The 18719-nt window shown below is 43.1% G+C and overlaps 1 protein-coding gene across 1 annotated transcript in view; it reads left to right on the top strand.

The window, feature by feature from the left end:
- Positions 1–17663, top strand: part of SMG6 (SMG6 nonsense mediated mRNA decay factor) — a 223484-nt gene extending 205821 nt beyond the window's left edge. The window contains exons 16-19 of the mRNA XM_044283895.1: positions 4497–4644; positions 13877–14088; positions 15139–15220; positions 15674–17663. Coding sequence (XP_044139830.1) covers positions 4497–4644; positions 13877–14088; positions 15139–15220; positions 15674–15804 — 573 coding nt within the window. The 3' untranslated portion in view covers positions 15805–17663. The remainder of the gene's footprint in view (positions 1–4496; positions 4645–13876; positions 14089–15138; positions 15221–15673) is intronic.
- The last annotated feature ends 1056 nt before the right edge of the window (positions 17664–18719 follow it).

Below are 18719 nucleotides of genomic sequence, written 5' to 3'. Positions count from 1 at the left end.
TCCTGGGGGGTTCCAATAGTTGACGACATGTGGCCAGGAAGGTAAACAGCAGCGAGAGCCCATTGTCCCTTTTCTCTGTTTGGTGTTTCTCAGTTTCTGGACTGTTATGAAGATCGCCGTCCCTTGGGCTTCCCGGAATACATCATGTTGTATGTTAAATGCCAGCGACCGCATACACTCACCAGATATCAGGGGATAATTACTTTTACAGATGTTCCCTGTTTTTCCCCAAAAGTTATCTGCAGAAGCCTTTTCTTTTGCCTTGCTTTTTAGGCCGGGTTTACATCACAGTTTTGCTTTCTGTTCTTTTGATCCGTCAGAAGAACAAAAAAAAAGGATCTATTATTTTCAGCATCCGTTATTTTCATATTGCATCCGGTTTTGTCAAATTTAGTCAGAGATTGATTATTTTTGATGGAAGAAAAAATACCTTTTCTTCCATTTATTATAATGGATATCAGATGGAAATTGCAAAAACTGTTGCAAATTGAGCAGAACGGATTCTCTAAAGGGTCCATTTTTTTCTTCTGATGGATCAGAAGAACAGAAAACAAAACTGTTATGTCAACTTAGCCTCCTTTGTGTTATTTTGTTTGTTTGCTACCTGTGCAAATGGAATTGAGCCCCCCATCCCCTCCTAAGCCATAGTGCTCAAGCTGATAGCGGGCTCATTCAGAAAGGACTTCCTTTTAGCAGCACACATACATAGTGTGTAATAGAGCAGGGAAACAGACTTTCTGCAGCTGCCTTCCCGGCAGTTCCCGGAGAGAGCGGGCAGTCTTTACATGAATCATTTCTGCTCGTAAAGGGATTAAATAAACAGAAAAAAAAATATTTTAGCAAATTACTAATAATTCATTTGCTTTAAAGCTGTGTTGTCAGAAATTGAAAAGAGTTGTATGGGGGCTAGACAGTGTTTAAAAGGGGGGGGGGGGAACACTCCCCGTCTGTGTTCCAGTACGGCAGCCCAGACAGACCAGAGTGCTGGAATGGGGTGCGAAGGGCGGGTGAGTGGGTCCTTTTAATCACTATCCAGCTCCCATGTAATTTAATTCCCAATATCAGACAACCCCCTTAAGTGCCTGTATTATAAGCCACCAGTTATTTATTATCCGTGATTATAGTCTGTGTCCAGCCCGAATATTAGTTTTTTTTTCCTGGCGCATAGTGGGACAAATAAAATAGTTTTTGGATATACCTGAATTCATTATTTATAAAGTGCCACATTCTGGTACTGTATGTACTAATCTGCTCAGTGTCCTTTACTTTGAGAAGGTGAAAATATTTTATCTGTGGCAGCGATTGTACCGCTTCCAGTTCTCCTTTTCTTGTAAATGTGTCTTAGGAAGGCGCTCATTACATATGATCCTTTATTTAACCAAGTGCTTATGGTTTCCGGTACTCTGCCATCCCCTTATGTCTCGTACTCGGGTTGCACTGTTCTTGATTTCAACAAGTAAATGCTACACTTTTAAAGAATCTCGATCCCTAGAATATTTCTCATGTAAATCAGCAGTGCCTGTAAATACAGAAAGCTTCGCACCATATATTATTATGGAATAGTAGGTGATACTATCTGTTTGTAGCTTCTCTTTCCTCCTGCTGTAAATGTTCAGAACCCCCTCCTCAATCCCCCACTAGAAGGCAGAGAGGAGGGAGATGCAGCTGCAGAATCTTGCCCAGCGTTTCAGTGCGAGCGGCAGCAAGTGATTGGCTCAGAACACAGAGCGCAGCTCTCACATCATACCGGGAAGAGGCTGCCCGTTCCACAACCGTGGACGAGAAAAAGGCGCAAAGCATCCAGGTTATGCACCTGCAAATGTACAATGTGTATAATCTAATAAACTAGGTTAAAGGGATCGTATCAAGTTTACAGATTATCCCCTTAACTGCTCTCTCGGGGGTCCGACCGCTGGGACCTCCACCAGTTCCGATAATGGAGTCCCATTCCCCCTATCTGTCCATGTGCCCTGCTGCTTCATTCTTTTTTTATGGGACTGCTGTAAATAGCAGAGTACAGCACTCGCTTTTTTCCAGTGATCCCATACAGGATGAATAGAGCGGTAAGACACAGCATCCCCACTTCTTGGGATCATTGGGGGTCCCAGCAGTCGGAGCCCCCACCATCCAGTCAGTTATCCCGTGGATGTTGGATAACTTGCAAACTCAGCACAACCCCTTTAATGCAGGTGCAGTGACAACACCCTAGATGAGCAGATATGCGGACTCTGTAATTGTCTTGTTTTCCAGTTGAAGAAGATGATCAATGATTATTTTTACATGCACATTACTGAAGCGAATTCCAAAGTTTGTAAATCAGCTCCATCAGTCACACATGCTTTAACATTTTTCTTGGCTGCAAGTGCTGAATGCTATGATGGTAACCTATAGGTCACCATCACCGAGAGAAATGCAACAGTGAAATATTTCCCATCATGGCACATGTCGATACATTGACACCAACCCCTTCTTTTGGCTGAAGATGATCTCAGCCCCTGTCAATGTTCATTGTTTGGCTGGACTTAGATTGTAAAATTACACAGTATGTTCCTTCCAGATGAGCTTAAAACTGATACCAAAGGGGAAACTATATTTGTTCTTCATCTTCCTGCCCCCACCTCTGCTAGTGCCCAGGGCCCTTTTTTTTCCATAATTCTTCATTTTGTAGCCTTGAATCCTTGCCAGGCACATCTGTCTCACCATATGCTTGGACCCTGCAATCTGTGCCGAGCGACCTGTAATACAGCTCCGGTAAAAGCCCTTCTGGGACACAACACACATGTGTACCCTTCAGCAATTGGCCAGCTGCCCAGAACCAGCCTGGTTGCTCCTCACCTTTCATACACCTAATTGAAATACAGTAAGATCTTTGGAGATTCTGTCAATCTACCCTGATACGCCAGCCTCTGGCTATAGAAAATTAGCGGTTGGGCATGTTTTGATGAGCCGCACTGAATGCCCTTGGGTGTGGCATGGACACGCCATAACTAAGAAATATGGATCTATAAAATAGTCTTCTGCTTTGACGCCACAAACCTGTCTGGTATGACATGCGGATCAGCTATTTTGAATTAATGTGACTTTTGGATGTTTATGCGTGTTAAGTAGCTTCTTCCTTTTATGAGACCCTGTGTACTGGGAAGAGGCAGAGATGCGGCGCTGTCATTTACAGCGCAGCACAAGCAGACGGTAGCACAGGATACTGTATCCTTCTGAACCTGTGGAGTAGGAAGTCCTGGGTTATTTATAACACAATACCCTGCAGGAGGAGAAATGCCACAGACTTCCCGACTGCCCTGCTACCCTGTGACTGCTTTGCTTCCCTTTACCACCCGCCGTCCAAGCTCCGTTCATATTGCTCCCTGTTCTTGGCTCGATATGATGTGACCTCGTTGCCGGCCAGTGCATCCTGCAGAAGGGACGTGCAGACTGTCACAGACTGTTCAAAGACGCCCCAGAGCTGTAACTTGCAGTAGTGGAAAGGGTTGGGATATGTGGCCACCACCACCCTTGATTTTTAGATAATATTATATTTCTTACAAGTTATGTAGCAAAAAAATAAAATTAAATAAAAAATTGATATTTGCATATCACTTATACTGAAAAATATGCCAGTAATTGACCACAGAAGCCTAACTTGTATTCAGATATTTTTCCCCCCATATTATTAATGTACACATATGGAAAAACACTTTTAGGATGTTTTCTCGTACACTTTGTCTGCTAAGAACCCCCTTGGTCAATGCTGAGAATTCAGATGAAGCATTAAAAAGTTACACCCTCTACAATTGTTCCAGTAAAGCAGCCCCTTAAACGAGCAGCATTTAAAAAAAAAAAATGTATATAGCATCAACATATTACGCAGCACTGTGCACAGATTGTCATTGCTTATTGTCCCGATTTGAGGCCCACAGTCTGAATGCCAAATGTACCTATCCGATTCCCTGGTGGAAACTCGCATAAACATGGGAAGAACATACAGATGTTGCCCTTGGAATTGAACCCAGGACCCCAGCGTTACAAGCCAGCAGTGCTAATCACTGAGCCACTGTGTTGGTAATGTTAATTGTTTTATCCTCCATATTAGGCCTCATGCACACAGCAGTTGTGCGGCCGTTCCATGCATTGGGGACCGCAATTGCAGTCCCCAATGCATGGTCAACATCCGTGCAGCGGGCCGGACCCATTTAACTTGAAAGGGTCCGTGGTCTGTCCGCACCTTAAAAAAAAAGTCATATTTATTTGCGGTGCGGAACAATAGAAAGAAACACCACGGAAGCACTCCGTAGTGCTTCCGGTGTTCCGTTCCGCATCTCCGAAATTGCGGACCCATTCAAGTTTTTCTAGCTTCAAAGACTGACGGCCGTGTGCATGAGGCCTTAGAAGGTTTTTCCTAGCTTCAAAGACTTTATGAAGTGTTTTCTCATAATACAGTATGACTTAAGGGTTTTCGTCCTCCCAGATGGTTATTAATGGAAAAATCACTGTCATTGTAGGCTGTCCTGGATGGAAAGACGAGACCCCTGGAGCTGGCAATCTGTCCCTTATTCCTGGTTCCTGACACAAATGGGTTTATCAATCACCTCCCTGGTCTGCAGCAGCTTCTGTCATGTCAGATCTATATCCTAGTTATTCCACTTATAGGTAAGTTCCCTCACAATACAGTAGGTATCTTAATGTTGTGTACACGGGTATAGAAGTATGGTCCTACTAACTATTTAGAATATATGGGTATAGACATATGATCCTATTGACCATCTCAGACTTTCAGTAGACCCTTTCGAGTTTCTTAAATTGACTGACTGTAGATGTTTCTGTGACACCTGCTTCTCAGGAACCTTTGATCATTTTACACTGGTCCCTCAAGATACATTATTAATTGGTTTCAGGACGACCATTGTAAGTTGCGTAATCGGTTCCAAAGCCCCAAAATGTCATCCAAGATGAGAGAAAATTAAGATTTAAGAAAAATAAGCAGATAACGAAGACAGATAAAACAAGTCCTTAAATATAATAGTCAGGAATAGCTGATAACTAGCAACTAATACAGCTATTTTACCAGAGAAGTGACCTTAATTGGTTGGATCGGAGTCTGAGACATTGTATGTTCAGTCTGGTTTCAACTTACGATGGGTCAGAAAAGACCATTGTATGTTGAAAATATTGTATCCTGAGACCATTGTATCTTGAGGGATCACTGTATTTGGTACCAATCAATCAGATTCCACTATTTTACATTATATTCCATTTTAAGAAAAGAGCACGGAGAAGAGTGCATCAATTTTTTATGAAAATTAATTTGGAATAGGTCTCTATCTCTTGGTAATGTTTAAAGGGCTTTTCCTGCCTCAGAGCCAACAACTCCAGTGCTCTTAAAGTGTACCCCATTTCCACTGCCTCATTTCCAGTCCAGGCCTCAGTGGTCACAAACAGTACAGCTGAGCACAGAACCAGAGCACCAATGACAAGCGAGTTGTTGTTTTAATGTTTTTTTTTAAATCCCTGCAACCTTCCTAGCAATGTCAAAATGGGGTTCCCAGTCTTGGAGAACCCCATTAAAGAGAATCTATCACCAGGTGCCTCCCTATCCAACTATTTGCATAGGCACATAACAGTGGTTCACAATTGGGGTGTCTTCCTTACTGCTTTGCTACTATGTGACCCTGTCAATCAATGCAGCAAGGGGAGGGGCTCTAGCCACAAAAATGAGTGGAGGTTGTGTGTGACAAGAGCAGCATTGATGCCTCATTACACCAAACACCTAATTTGCATATTAGGAAATAGTTTAACTTTGGAACAGGGCCTTGGATCAACAAGAATAAAAACTGTGTTTTAATCAGGTGAACCACAGCTATGTGTCTATGCAAACAGTTGGATAGGGAGATCGCTGGTGATAGGGATTCCCTGTGAGGCTGCTACTCTGTCCCTCCCCATGCTGTACATTGTAGACCTACTTGTTCAGGTTGACTGCTATAATTATATTATAAGTGAATCCTCATCCTAAGGGCTCATGCACACGATCATTGCCTGTTTTGCGGTCCGCAAATTGCACAACTGCAATCATGGATGCCGGCTGTGTGCATTCTACATTTTGCGGAACAGAACATCCGCCTCATAATAGAACAGTCCTATCGTTGTCTATAATGCGTACAATAATAGGACATGTTCTATTTTTGGCCGGAACAGCCATGCAAACTTATGGACACGGAATGCACACAGAGTAGATTCAGTTTTTTTTATGTGGCCCCATTGAAGTAAATGGATCCATATACGGGCTGCAAAGAAAAAGTCACGGACATTGAAAAAAAAAATAATACGTTCGTGTGCATGAGCCCTAAGAAAGTCAGTAGTGATGTCCACAGTCAGAACTGATTTCTATTGCATGAAGGTTTGAATGTTCATACAGTATATAAAATACTATAAATAAAATACACACACACTCCTTAACATTGAAATTGCAAGACCCAGAAGGACAAGCCGTAGTGTTATGCAAATCAAGAATGTAGCAAGTGTTGCTAAGATGTGCAAATTATAAAAAGAATTAGCGCCTAGCTCCAATCTGTGGCATGTGGGAGGGGCATAAAATCCAGATCAAACCGCGTACAATGCCTCTTGTTTGTCGACGTACCAGTTATCGCCACTAACCGCAAACTAAGGGGGACAGAATCCTTGAACTGAGAGACCTTAGTTTATCACTCTGGCAGATTGCTATATGCCTAGGCCAAGATGTCAGCATTATTCAGTGTTGCATGTCCTAGTGGTTGTGAGAACAACAACAAACTGAAATTACAGCAAGATGTGCACATAGGCGAACCTCTGGATGGATGGATCATCTGTTTAGTATGTAAAGATCCACTCTGTACTGCAAATGAAATTGGACATCACGTCCCAAGCCTAGGGCGGCAAACAGTGTTTGCAGACATTGGACTATGAGCCAGATGACTAGCTACAGGATTTCCATTGATCTTATGCCACCACTCTCAAAGGCTATCATGATGTACAGCAACTTTTGTCTTGGACAGAATGATAGCCGAAGATTGGTTTCAAGACCACGTCGGAAATGCCATGAAGAGATGTTCACAAGGGAACGTCACATTGGTCCTAATCCCAGGATTATGATGTGAGATGGCATATTTGCTAGCTGGACCCCTCTAGTTTTCATTTTAGGTACACTAACAGCTTGGCCTTACATTGATTTGATTGTGGAACCAGTTGTACGGCCATGTCTTCAAAGTGTCCCAGGAGCTGTTTTTCAACAGGACAAAGCCGGGCTGCATGTTTCTTACGCTACTATAAGCACCCTGCTTGGCCTAAATGGTAACACATTGAGAACACAAAGTTCAATCTTGGTTTAATCAGACCAGAGGATCTTCTCTCACAGTCTGAGAGTCACTTAGGTGCTTTTGTGCAAACTCCAGGCAGGCCTTCATGGGAAGAGGCTTCTTTATGGCCACTCTCTCATATAGCCCAAATTGGTGGAGTGCTGCAGTGATAGTTGACCCTCTGGAAATTTCTCCTACAGAATCTTTAGAGCTCACCCAGAGTGACTTTTGGGTTCTTGGTCACCTCTCTTACCAAGGCCCTTAGTTTAGTGGGGAGGGCAGCTCTAGGTAGACTTCTAGTTGTTCTAAACATCTTGCCACTGTGCTCTTGGTAACTTTAAGTGCAGCAAAAAAATTTTTAGTACCCTTCTCTAGATCTGTGCCTCCACATAGTCATATCTCCAAGCTCTTCAGGCAGTTTTTTTCCCCCTCATGGCTTGGTTTTTGCTCTGATATGCATTGTCAGCTGTGAGACCTTCTATAGACAGGGTCGTGTCTCTTTCCAGATCATGTCCAGTGAACTGAATTTTCCACAGATGGACTCCAGTCAAACTGTAAAAACATCTCAAAGATGATCAAGATAAATGGGAGGCCCCCAGACCTAAATTTGTAGTGTCATGGCAAAGGGTCTAAATACACACTGAATTGAATACAAAATGTGAAGTGAACGAACAAAAGAGAAATCTAAACCAAATCAGTATCTGGTATGACCACCCTTTGCCTTCAAAACAGCATCAGTTTTTCTATGTACACTTGCACCCAGTTTTTGAAGGAACTCTGCAGAGAGGTTGTTCCAAACATCTTTGACTAACTACACATCTTTTGTGGATGTAGGTTTGCTCAAATATTTCTGTCTTCTCAAGTAAACCCAGACAGACTAAATGATGTTGAGATCAGGGCTCTGTGGGTCCATAGCTTCCTGGACTCCTTCTTTTATAGGCTGAAGATGGTTCTTAATGACATTTTCTGTGTGTTTGGGGGGGGTCATTGTTCGGATGCAGAATAAATTTTGAGTCAATCAGATGCCTCCCTGATAGTATTGCATAATGGATACGTATCTGCATGTGTTTCTCACCTTTTGAGGACACCTTTAATACAGGCCATATCCCCAACGCCATTTCTGCCCTAAACGCACCCAACGCCATGTTCTGCTCTAAATTTTTTGAAAATGGAGTTGGATATTTGGTCAGAATGAATGGTGTCCTCAATGCTGAGAAATACAGGCAGATACTTATGCATCATGCAGCACCATTAAGGAGGCTTCTGGCTTCACATTTATTCTGCAGCAGGACAACGACCCCAAAAAAGAACATAGTCCTGGAAGTGATGATATGGCCCCCACAGAGCTTTGATCTCAATATCATCGAGTCTTTCTGGGATTACATGAAAAGACAGAAGTATTTGGGCAAGGCTATTATTATTATTATTATTATTTGGGCAAGACATTTAGAACAACCTCCATGCATAGTTCCTTGAAAAAATTGTCTGCAAGTGTATCTAAAAGAATTGATGCTATTTTAAAGGCAAACGATGGTCACACCAAATATTGATTTTGATTTAGATTTCTCTTTTTCTTCATTCACTTAGCTTATTTTATCAGTTAACAAAATGCAAACACCTATATTTTTTAAAGCATTCTTGCGTTGCAGCATTTTTTTCCACACTTGCCTAAAACGTTTGCCGTGTTTAGGTAAATGGATGAGTAAATTGTGCCTTGATCTAGTAGATTACCATACTATACTGCACATGGAACATACTGGTTATAGATAGCCATGCACAGAGAGGTACAAAGTTGCTTTTATAGAACATTTGAGATAATCATGTAACTGTAAGATAGCTTATGGAAATGATTATTTCTCCCACCATCTTCATGTTATGCGTAGATTGCATTGGACAGTGACATTATGTAGCGGGCGTGACTCTTAGTGTGGCCCTTACTTTCTGTCTCTGCAGCACCTCGGTGTTAATGTGGCATGAGTACTAGTGTCCTGCGTATTCCGGCCACTAGCTCTCAGCTGCCTTGTGCTTGACAGCACTCTGGCTGTGGTCTGCTATACTGTGCAACTCTTTCGGCTGGACTTGGTACAGAGTCGCACAGCTGAGGGAGCAGCTGCTGGAACACACGTCCCCGTCACAGCCTTTTCTCCATATAAAGCCAGCGGTGCAATCTCTGACTGGTTCCAGTTATTGCTAAACACTCGCCCCTGGCACAAGTACTGGTGTTACTGGGTGGTCTGGCCAGCTCCCTGGATTTGGAAGTTCCTTCCCTGACCGAGAGAGAGAGCCCCATGGCGTATCTGGTGTATTTGGGTGGGTTTAATAAGAAGTCGATTGCGCTTTCTTCCCTTTGGGGAAATGAGCATGCTTTATAAGCTCCTTCCTGTCACACGAATACCACTGTGTCCATCTGTGTGTGAGCCGCCTACAAAAATCCTCGTCTGTCTGTCTAGCCTAACCTTGCAAGGGTTTGCATAAGAATGCAGTGAAGTGCACGTATTTCTGGAAAAGGATTGTATCTAATTGAAAATTAGATCATCTTGTCAAGGTGTAAACTGTGATTTGTAGCTCTACAGTAGTGCAAGATCCAAGGATGATTTAGATGTATTCATATTGTTAAAGGCTTTATGCTGAATTGACCGGAGCGTTAAACATCTGTATGTAGTATTAGCATTTTGCTAATGGCCATGGCATTGATTGACTGCTAAGCTAGCTGCTTCATGCCAGTTTAGCTTTTCATGCCAGTCTGGTTGTATGAATATGCTGCCTAACAGCCAGAGTCCTTTTTTCATTAATGTTTTCAGACAAGACATTCAAAACCAGTCTATCTTAGGCTACTTTCACATTAGCGTTCGGGGTTCCGCTTGTGAATTCCGTTTGAAGGCTCTCACCAGCGGCCCCGAACGGATCCGTCCAGCCCTAATGCATTCGGAGTGGATGCGGATCCGCTCAGAATGTATCAGTCTGGCACCGTTTGTCCTCTGCTCCGCTCAGCAGGCGGACACCTGAACACTGCTTGCAGCATTCGGGTGTCCGCCTGGCCGTGCGGAGGCAAACTGATCCGTCCAGACTTACAATGTAAGTCAATGGGAACGGATCCGTTTGAAGTTGACACAATATGGCTCAATTTTCAAACGGATCCGTCCCCCATTGACTTTCAATGTAATGTCTGGACGGATCCGTCTGAGCAACTTTCACACTTAGAATGTTTTCTAAACTATAATGCAGACGGATCCGTTCTGAACGGATCCCATCGTCTGCATTATAGGAGCGGATCCGTCTGTGCAGACACCAGACGGATCCGCTCTGAACGCAAGTGTGAAAGTAGCCTTAGTTAACCTAGGTCTTCAGCCCATGGCATAATTGTCACTTAGTTGGTGTGTCTTTCTGTCTACCTAATTGTAACCATATTTTTATCCTCTATTTTAAAAACATAAATTCAAAAAACCACCTTCATTGATTTTCCATCAGACCTCAGAGTAGACCCTCAGATCAGATCCTGCCAACCTCCATCAGGGTCAGATCAGCCTCCCATCAGAACCCCCATCAGCCTCAGATCAGCTCCCCATCAGCCTCAGATCAGACGTTGAAAAAAAAAAACTAAACTTGCCTCGCTTGCTCTGGACGGCACTGCAGGTACTGTGGCCTGTGATCATAGTGTGTGCCTACGTGCACTAGGTCTTGACGCTGTGCGCGGTCAGGACACAGTGCACAGCGGGACCCAGAAGAAGACTAGGGAGAGTGAGTACAGCCAGTGCAGTGCTGCCCATGCCTCCCGCATGCTGATGACCGGTTCCATTATTAGCATTTGAATTATAAGACACACTTTTGGGGGGGAAATATAATCAGTGTGTATGCCCAAAAATCTGCCTAATATTTATATATAATAATCTGCCTAATACTGATGAAGCGGTCATCCAAGCAGCCAATCCTTAAAGGGATAGTCAAGGAATTTGAAATTGATAGCCTGTCGCCAGGATGAGCAATCAATATCAGATTAGTAGGGTTCCGACACAGCTCACCTCTGCTGATCAGCTGTTTAGTTGTTGCTCCCACACTGGAAGTAGGGGAAGGAACTCCACACACCCGGCCATTGTGCACTAGTGGACGTAGCTGGTTACTGCAGCAATGCTCACCTTCACTTCAGTGGAAACAGTTATCCTCTCCGTCCACTATGGACAAAGCTTCTGATGCTGGAGCTGCAGGGTAACAGCTAATTGGTGGGGGTGTGAGGTGTCAGACCTAGTTTGTGAAGTTTGTCAGTTATAAAAATATTTTTTAAAAGGTAGCTAAATCTTTAAAAAACCGAGAGGCAGGCGTGCTGCTGTTAGCTCTCTTCCCCTTCAGCTTGCCTGGGCTCTGCTTCAAGCATGTTGAGTTATTGACCCCATATACTTTTAATGGATCTATTTTAATGGATCTATACACCAAGCCCTCAAAAAAAAGCTGATGAAAGCCGAAGGAGCTGAGCACTCTGAGTAGCACTTCTGCCCCTTTGTGTTTTTTTTTTTTTTGTTTTTTTTTACAAAAGTTTAGTTACACATTAAAGGGAAATTTCCTTGCCTATAATCTTAACACTGACTGTGCTGACTGCCACAGTACCATGAGGTGTAACCTTGTGCCGCACACAGGAGGCAGGTCGGGCTGCTGAGAACTAGTAGGGTTAGTATATTCAAAGGCTTATTATTTCACCATTTAGACTCGGGCGCGGTTATTTACAGAACATCTTTTTAAGGAATATTAGGGGTTATTTACGACAGGCACTATTGCAGAAAAAAGTCGCAAGATCACATTTTTTGACTTTTTAAGTGCCATGGAACAATATTTTTTTGCACTGGCGTTTTTGTGCCATGCTTGCCACTTGTGTGAGCCTGACGTCCCATGCTCCCCCATTAACTAGCTTTTACATCAATAAACAGACATAAAAGTGGTGCGCCTAATTTATGTCGAGCTATCTGCCTCATCATAAATTAGGTGCTTTCTCTACTAGTGCAGAGGGGAAACCAAGACTGGCATAACACGCTGGTCTTTGTGAATGACCCCCACTGTCATTAGGTGAAGATCATAATCATCATATAGTTTGTTTTACTAGACAGGTGCTGACAAGTGCACCCTTTAGGTAACATGAGCACAGTTTAGTCATTGCATACTATCATTGCATATAAAGTGCCATGGATGCAGCCACATGGTTCCATTCAGCCAGTCAACCAAATGGGACACTCAACTTACAAAGATGGTGCACGTTCATTCTGCATTATAAACTGGAGTGTGAGCAGCCACTCAGCGGGTGCTTGCTTATATTTCTTAGAGCATCTCTGGCATGCCCTGTGTTAAAGGGGGTTTGTACTGGGGACATACTCCCTTTTAAAATAAGGGTCTATATATTTTTTATAACATAATAAATTATATATAATATGTATATTGGGCAAACCAGCATCTTTCTGTGCAGCCCTCTGCAGAACAGGCAGTCAAAGTTCAGATTATTAAATGTCTGTTTTTAAGCATGCTGCCGTAAATCAGAGTGACATATATTTACTCCTATTAATCTGATCTCTGAGATACTCCTTTGATGTAGTAGTAGCAGCAGTAACAGGTAGGCTTAGGCGAGTTCATTCACACCTACTGGATTTAACACCGGTTTCACATCAAAATTCAACCCTTAAATTGCCTCCCCATAAGCCTGGGCCCCTGACACAGGTTGTACTTGTCCACCACCTGCGTCGCTTCTGACTCCCACCGCGGTATGGGTTGGATAACCCCTTTAATCTGATAAAAATCCACCACAAAAATAAGCAGCATTCAACTTACTTTGCACAGTAAAGCCAAGGATTAACTGAAAGACACTGGGGACTAGTCCTCATGCTGATCTGCTGCACACCATTGGGACATAATTGACAGAAATACAAGGGATTTGCTGTAGATCTGGCAATAAAATAGGCCGATATCTGGGACTGGCATATTAGCCCTTAGAGAAGTTGTATGAGGCTGTTCAGACTCGCTGCAGAGCTAATCTGGGTCTTCTAAGTGCCAGCATCTCCCTAATAGACCTGGCCCCGTATGATCATGACAGCTGGGATCGGAGCAGGAAGCAGCATTGCCTCTTTCTGTTCTGTAGACACAGCGCTCATTGAGCATTGTGTATGCAGCGCTAGGGAAGGCAGGGATGGCAAGGTTTTTCGGTTTATTATTAACTTGGTGATGAGGCAAAATTTGCTCATCAGGACCCTAGTTCTGAACAGATATTCTACGCAGTCCTGGTCATAGACAAATAATTTAGCTAATAATGAGAGTAACAAGCGTTGATGTCAGTGTTCACATTGTTTTCCCTCTAGTGGAGGTTTGTTCTAATTAACTCTTCATCAGAGATCATCATTATGTTTTTGACAGAGCAAAGCAGTTTTTTTTTGTTTTTTTTGTTTTGTTTGTTTTTAATGTGGAAGCATCCTTGCCATAGCAAACCAATTTTTCTCTGCTTGACAAAGAGAAGATTTCATTAATGTATTAATAGGATGTCTGTGGCCTCATTTCCCAAAAATGTGTGCTTTCCTTTCTTGTAGTTATTCATGAGCTGGACGGCCTTGCAAAGGGACAAGATGTTGATCAGCGCAGCGCTGTACAGGCTAGATCTCTTCAGGAGAAGGCCAAGAAGGCCATTCAGTTTCTAGAACATGGATTTGAAGCTCGAGACCCCTTTCTCCGAGCACTTACAAGCCGCGGCAATGAGTTGGAATCTATTGCCTTCCGAAGCGAGGATATCTCTGGACAGAAGGTACCTTCATTCTCCCTGTTTTTCAGTGCTATTTGACTAATTTTCAACTGTCCCTTCTGGCCTATGTACAGGTTAGGTTCACTAGGGCATTTGCTTTGTATCCTGTTGCACTGTGTGTGAAATTCATAGTAATGGAGATATAGAGATTCATGATTTTTTTTTTTTTTTTTTTTTTTAAGTCAATGGACACCATTTGTATTGATGTATGTTTTCCTAATCCTATGTATTTTGAGATTTAAAAAAATATTTTCTTATTGGGTTTAATTTAACATTTTGCTAAGTTTGCTTCTTCCGATGGCATGTATATACCCTACATAGAAGGCTGCAGAATGCCGTGCACAGTGAAATCCGCAGTTTGACATGTTCGGGTGTCCAAAGTTAAATTTTTATTTGGTCAAAAATCAGCATAGAAGATGGTTCAGGAGAGAAGAGAGGGAGCCTTAGAGTCTGATGGACTTCACTGTGAACGGTATACTGCAGCTTGCTATGTAATGTATATACACCTACCAAGCTCAATTAGAAAAATGTAACAAACCCCCAAGCTCCAACAGCTTCAGATCAGACCCCCACCGCCATTTTTTTTATCAGCCTCAAATCAGGCGTAAAATAAAAAAAAGAGCACTTGTCTCCCTGCTCTTCTTCTGGCCTGTGCTGCACTGTGACCTGATGTCACACATTGTTAGGTCATACCGCACCTGCGTGCACTACGTCCTGATGCTGTATGCAGTCAGGACACAGTGCAGAGCACAGCCTAGAAGACGACCAGGGAGGGTGAGTAGAGCCAACGCAGTACTTCCCTCCCGCCCCTCCTGCATACTGATGACCGCTTCCATAATGGAAGCTGTCATTAGCATTCAGACGATAAGACACACTGCCAATTTCCTCTCACTTTTGGGGGAAGAAAAGTATGTCTTATAGTCCTAAAAATACTGTATACGATTCATTAAATAAAGCCAATGCAAAATTGTCCATGACCTTTCAGTGCCTTGGGGTGGAATCATCTAGTGATCGTCGAGGTCTACACATTGATATTGTTGTTTGGTGTCTTAGGGAAACAACGATGACTTGATCCTGTCATGCTGTCTTCATTACTGCAAGGACAATGCTAAGGACTTCATGCCGTCAAATAAAGGTAAAGCTCCGTCTTTGGTCTTGGCTCACTAACCTTAGAAGTGCTTTCTTCATTTTTGGACTCCCACAATATACTAGCGTAAACACCTTAAGTCATGCCACTTCCTCTCATTCCTCCATCCCTATCCTGTTGTGGCAGATTAAAGTGACATCATGAGCTGCCCAAGCCCATCTGTCATAGGATTAACCTGCCACAGCTGTCTATGTTGTTTATAAAGACAGATCCTGGCCTAGTACTGACAACTGCGGGCCTCTGGTTTTTAACACGGAGGATGGTTACCAGTGTCACAGTGACAAGCTTCCCCCCCTCCCTACAATTCTCCTCCGCTCCCACGTTCTTCCTCCTGTGAGAACTTGCTCCTAAGCTGTTGCACATTTCCTTTTGGCTATAATTTTTCCTCCTCTCACCAGCATCAGTTTTTGTACCTTATTACCCTCCGCTCACTTTTTTCAGATGATCCAATACGCCTGAGAAGAGAAGTCGTTCTGCTGACTGATGACCGTAACCTCAGAGTCAAGGCTCTGACCCGACACGTCCCTGTGCGAGACATCCCTGCTTTTCTCAAGTGGGCCAAAGTGGGGTGAAGCAGCCAAGAATCAGAAGGGAAGAATCCTTGTGTGCGAGAAAAAAAAAAAGAGAATATCCAGTGTGTGACCCGCCGGGGCAAGAAGTCGTTACAGTCAGTCCTGATACATCAGTTCAACTGCCCCATGTTAAACCACACACAGACGCATCCCAGACTCAACCCATCAGCTAAAGTTATCTAGAGCAAAGGCTGAAAATGCTCCCTTCGTGCACCCTCATCGTGAGCCTCCTGTAACTTAGTTCAGGTGGATGGGAGTGTGTAAAGAAGGGGCTTGTCATTGTATGTTGGGTCTGACTTGTCAGTGAGGGTGCAGAATTAAGTAAGATGACAATCCAGAGCAGGATTTCACTGGCCGTTTCCTGCCAGGGGCACGTCTCCTCCTGTTTTCACCAGGCCTTGATAGGAATCAGTGCTCTCTTTCACCAGAGGATCTTTACCTTATGATCTTATTTCTTTAATGACTGCAATTCTCTTTTAGCTTATTGATTTTATTTTCTGTAGTTTAGATTTTCATTTGTTTAGGTTGGAAGTATTTCTTCACCGGCCCAGGATTCCTAGGTCATAGTTTGAAGCAGCCATCAGCAGATACATATCCCCCCCTTATTTCCTTTCTCCCTATCTATTATATTTTGTGCATTGTTCCTCTGGTTTCTCATTTTTCCCCTTATTTTGCTTGCTGAGGCTAGCCTCACCCCTTTTGTTGTCTAGGGAGATGCGTAGGTGTGGCCATAAAATTCAGACATGAAGGATGATGTTGCTCTGTAAAGTGTACAACAATGCTTTTCCGTTGCTTGACCGATCCTCATCGCTACACACACCAGGTTACACAGATGTTCTCGGCAGGTTTCCCTGGCAGTGAGCACTCTCAGTATTTTCTGTCATTCCCAGCCAAGACCTGACATCTGAAAATCCTAAAAGTCTTCTGTGGGTCCTGATGTCATCCCTTTCCCTAATACTTTGTAAAATCAGTCTGCAGGGATAAAGGCAGAAATCGACCACATGGTCCTGGCTACATGCTAGTTGGCCCAGACAGTGGCTCCCTTTAACCCCTTTTTTGTTGCTGAGAGTGGCCAGCATCCCCGCTTTGCTGTGCCGTGGTGTGGTGAGGACAGTCTGGGCAGTGGACATAACTTCTGCAGACTGTCAAGAGAGTTACCTGGCTACATTTTAGATACCGACTTGGATTTGGGAAGCCAGACTGCCTCTGCTTAGTGGACAGAGGCTAGTAAAGTGGTCATATTCTATTCAGATAATATGTCCATCAGTGGAGACTCCAGAAAATAGTGGTGATTGGTATAATTTTTAGATTTCCACAGATCTGAACGTGTAAATAGTTTTAGTGAGAAGTGATGATGTTATGTGGGTTTTTGTTGGCTGAGTGCAGCTATTCTGTTTGTCGTGAAGCAGACTTTCTGTAAGAAATAATATTCTTTTAATTTTGTTACTCTTCCTGTACGTGTGGCTTCAGTAGAGCGGTGTAACTGGGCATGCTATTCATAAGTGGTGTTGGTATGTTTAACCCTTTAGTGTATTGTTTTGCGCGAGCTTGCCATCATACTGATCCCAAAGACATTAGTACCTGCAACCAGCCTCAATATCATATAATTTCCACTATAGGCACTGGCTGTTGGGGAACGGCACCCATATTATAACACAAGCTCTGTGCTGATAGTCCAGCATGGCATTACTGTTTATGCTCCAGTGGTTCTCTTCTGTGTCATATGAATGACTGTTTTTGTTAATTTTCTTAATTTTCCATGATTTTTATTTTATTTTGGAAGGAATTTTTGTTGTATACAATTTTTAGATTCTGTGTTTGCTGACAAGAATATCTTAATAAATGTTGTTTTACTGCAATCTTGTTTGACTTTTTTTTTTTTTCCCTGATTCGTGAGGTTTTTTTTTATTAATAAAAGAACATGTCTTGTTCTTGTCCATTGTGCGGTCAAGGATAATATATTTCTACAGAAGTTAAAAAATAAAAGGTGGCATGCACTCCTCCGGGATCTGCGATTTGTGTACTGCAACACACTTATGACCATGTGCATGAGCCCTTAATCTGATTTTTAATTCTGATGAGCACAGACAGAATTTTGATTTAACAATGAGTTTTAGAAACACATATTACCCAGTAAAAATAACTACATATTTCTTCAAGCTAACGTTCCTGTATTTTAACACATAAGCCATTGTGGCCAGCTGTAACCTATTAACTATCCTCCTTGTAAAGAGCTGGCTGTAAAGATTACTGAACCAATGGGCTTATGGCAAATGGACTTATCTTTGCAAGTGGTGACAGCAGTGGGATCACCTATGTCTGGGAAACATTCTGGGGAAAGTTGCCGAACGGTGACTTGGCAGAGATGATGGCAGAAACCATCTATAATAGGCTCATAAAGGAGGAGCTGAGAGCCATTTTCTCCGGGGGAAAACTGTGGTGGTTGCAGCAGAAAAACCAGGCGACCCTAAGGCTAGGTCTACACGACAACATTTGCGACAGTCACGCAATTTTTATAATGGTAGTCTATTGTCTCACACTGAGACAGGGCTTCGATTGTTGCGTCGCAGCATGTTGCAGTGCGACATCATAGACTATAATTATAAAAATTGTTTCGCGATATTGGTTAAACTAAATGTCGCGCGACAAATGTCGTCGTGTAGACCTAGCCTAATACAATGTTTGGACTGGGAACACCCACAGAAGGAGGTCAGGTGGGACGAGGAGGAGGGCAGCTCTGTGGGAGAACCACAGTCTGCCACTAAGATGACTAAGGATCTAGCTGCTAGGAACCTTCTGGCTTAGACCATCCTCGTCCCCAACCTGTGAACACTGTGTTGCAATAGAGCTGGAATGCAGAGGGAGGGAGGGTTCCACTATCCCGGCTGGAAGAGGATAAGGCATATGTGGTACAG

This window comes from Bufo gargarizans, chromosome 3 (assembly GCF_014858855.1).
Source record: "Bufo gargarizans isolate SCDJY-AF-19 chromosome 3, ASM1485885v1, whole genome shotgun sequence".
Classification (NCBI taxonomy): Eukaryota; Metazoa; Chordata; class Amphibia; order Anura; family Bufonidae; genus Bufo; species Bufo gargarizans.
This window is presented reverse-complemented; position numbering and strand designations above follow the sequence as displayed.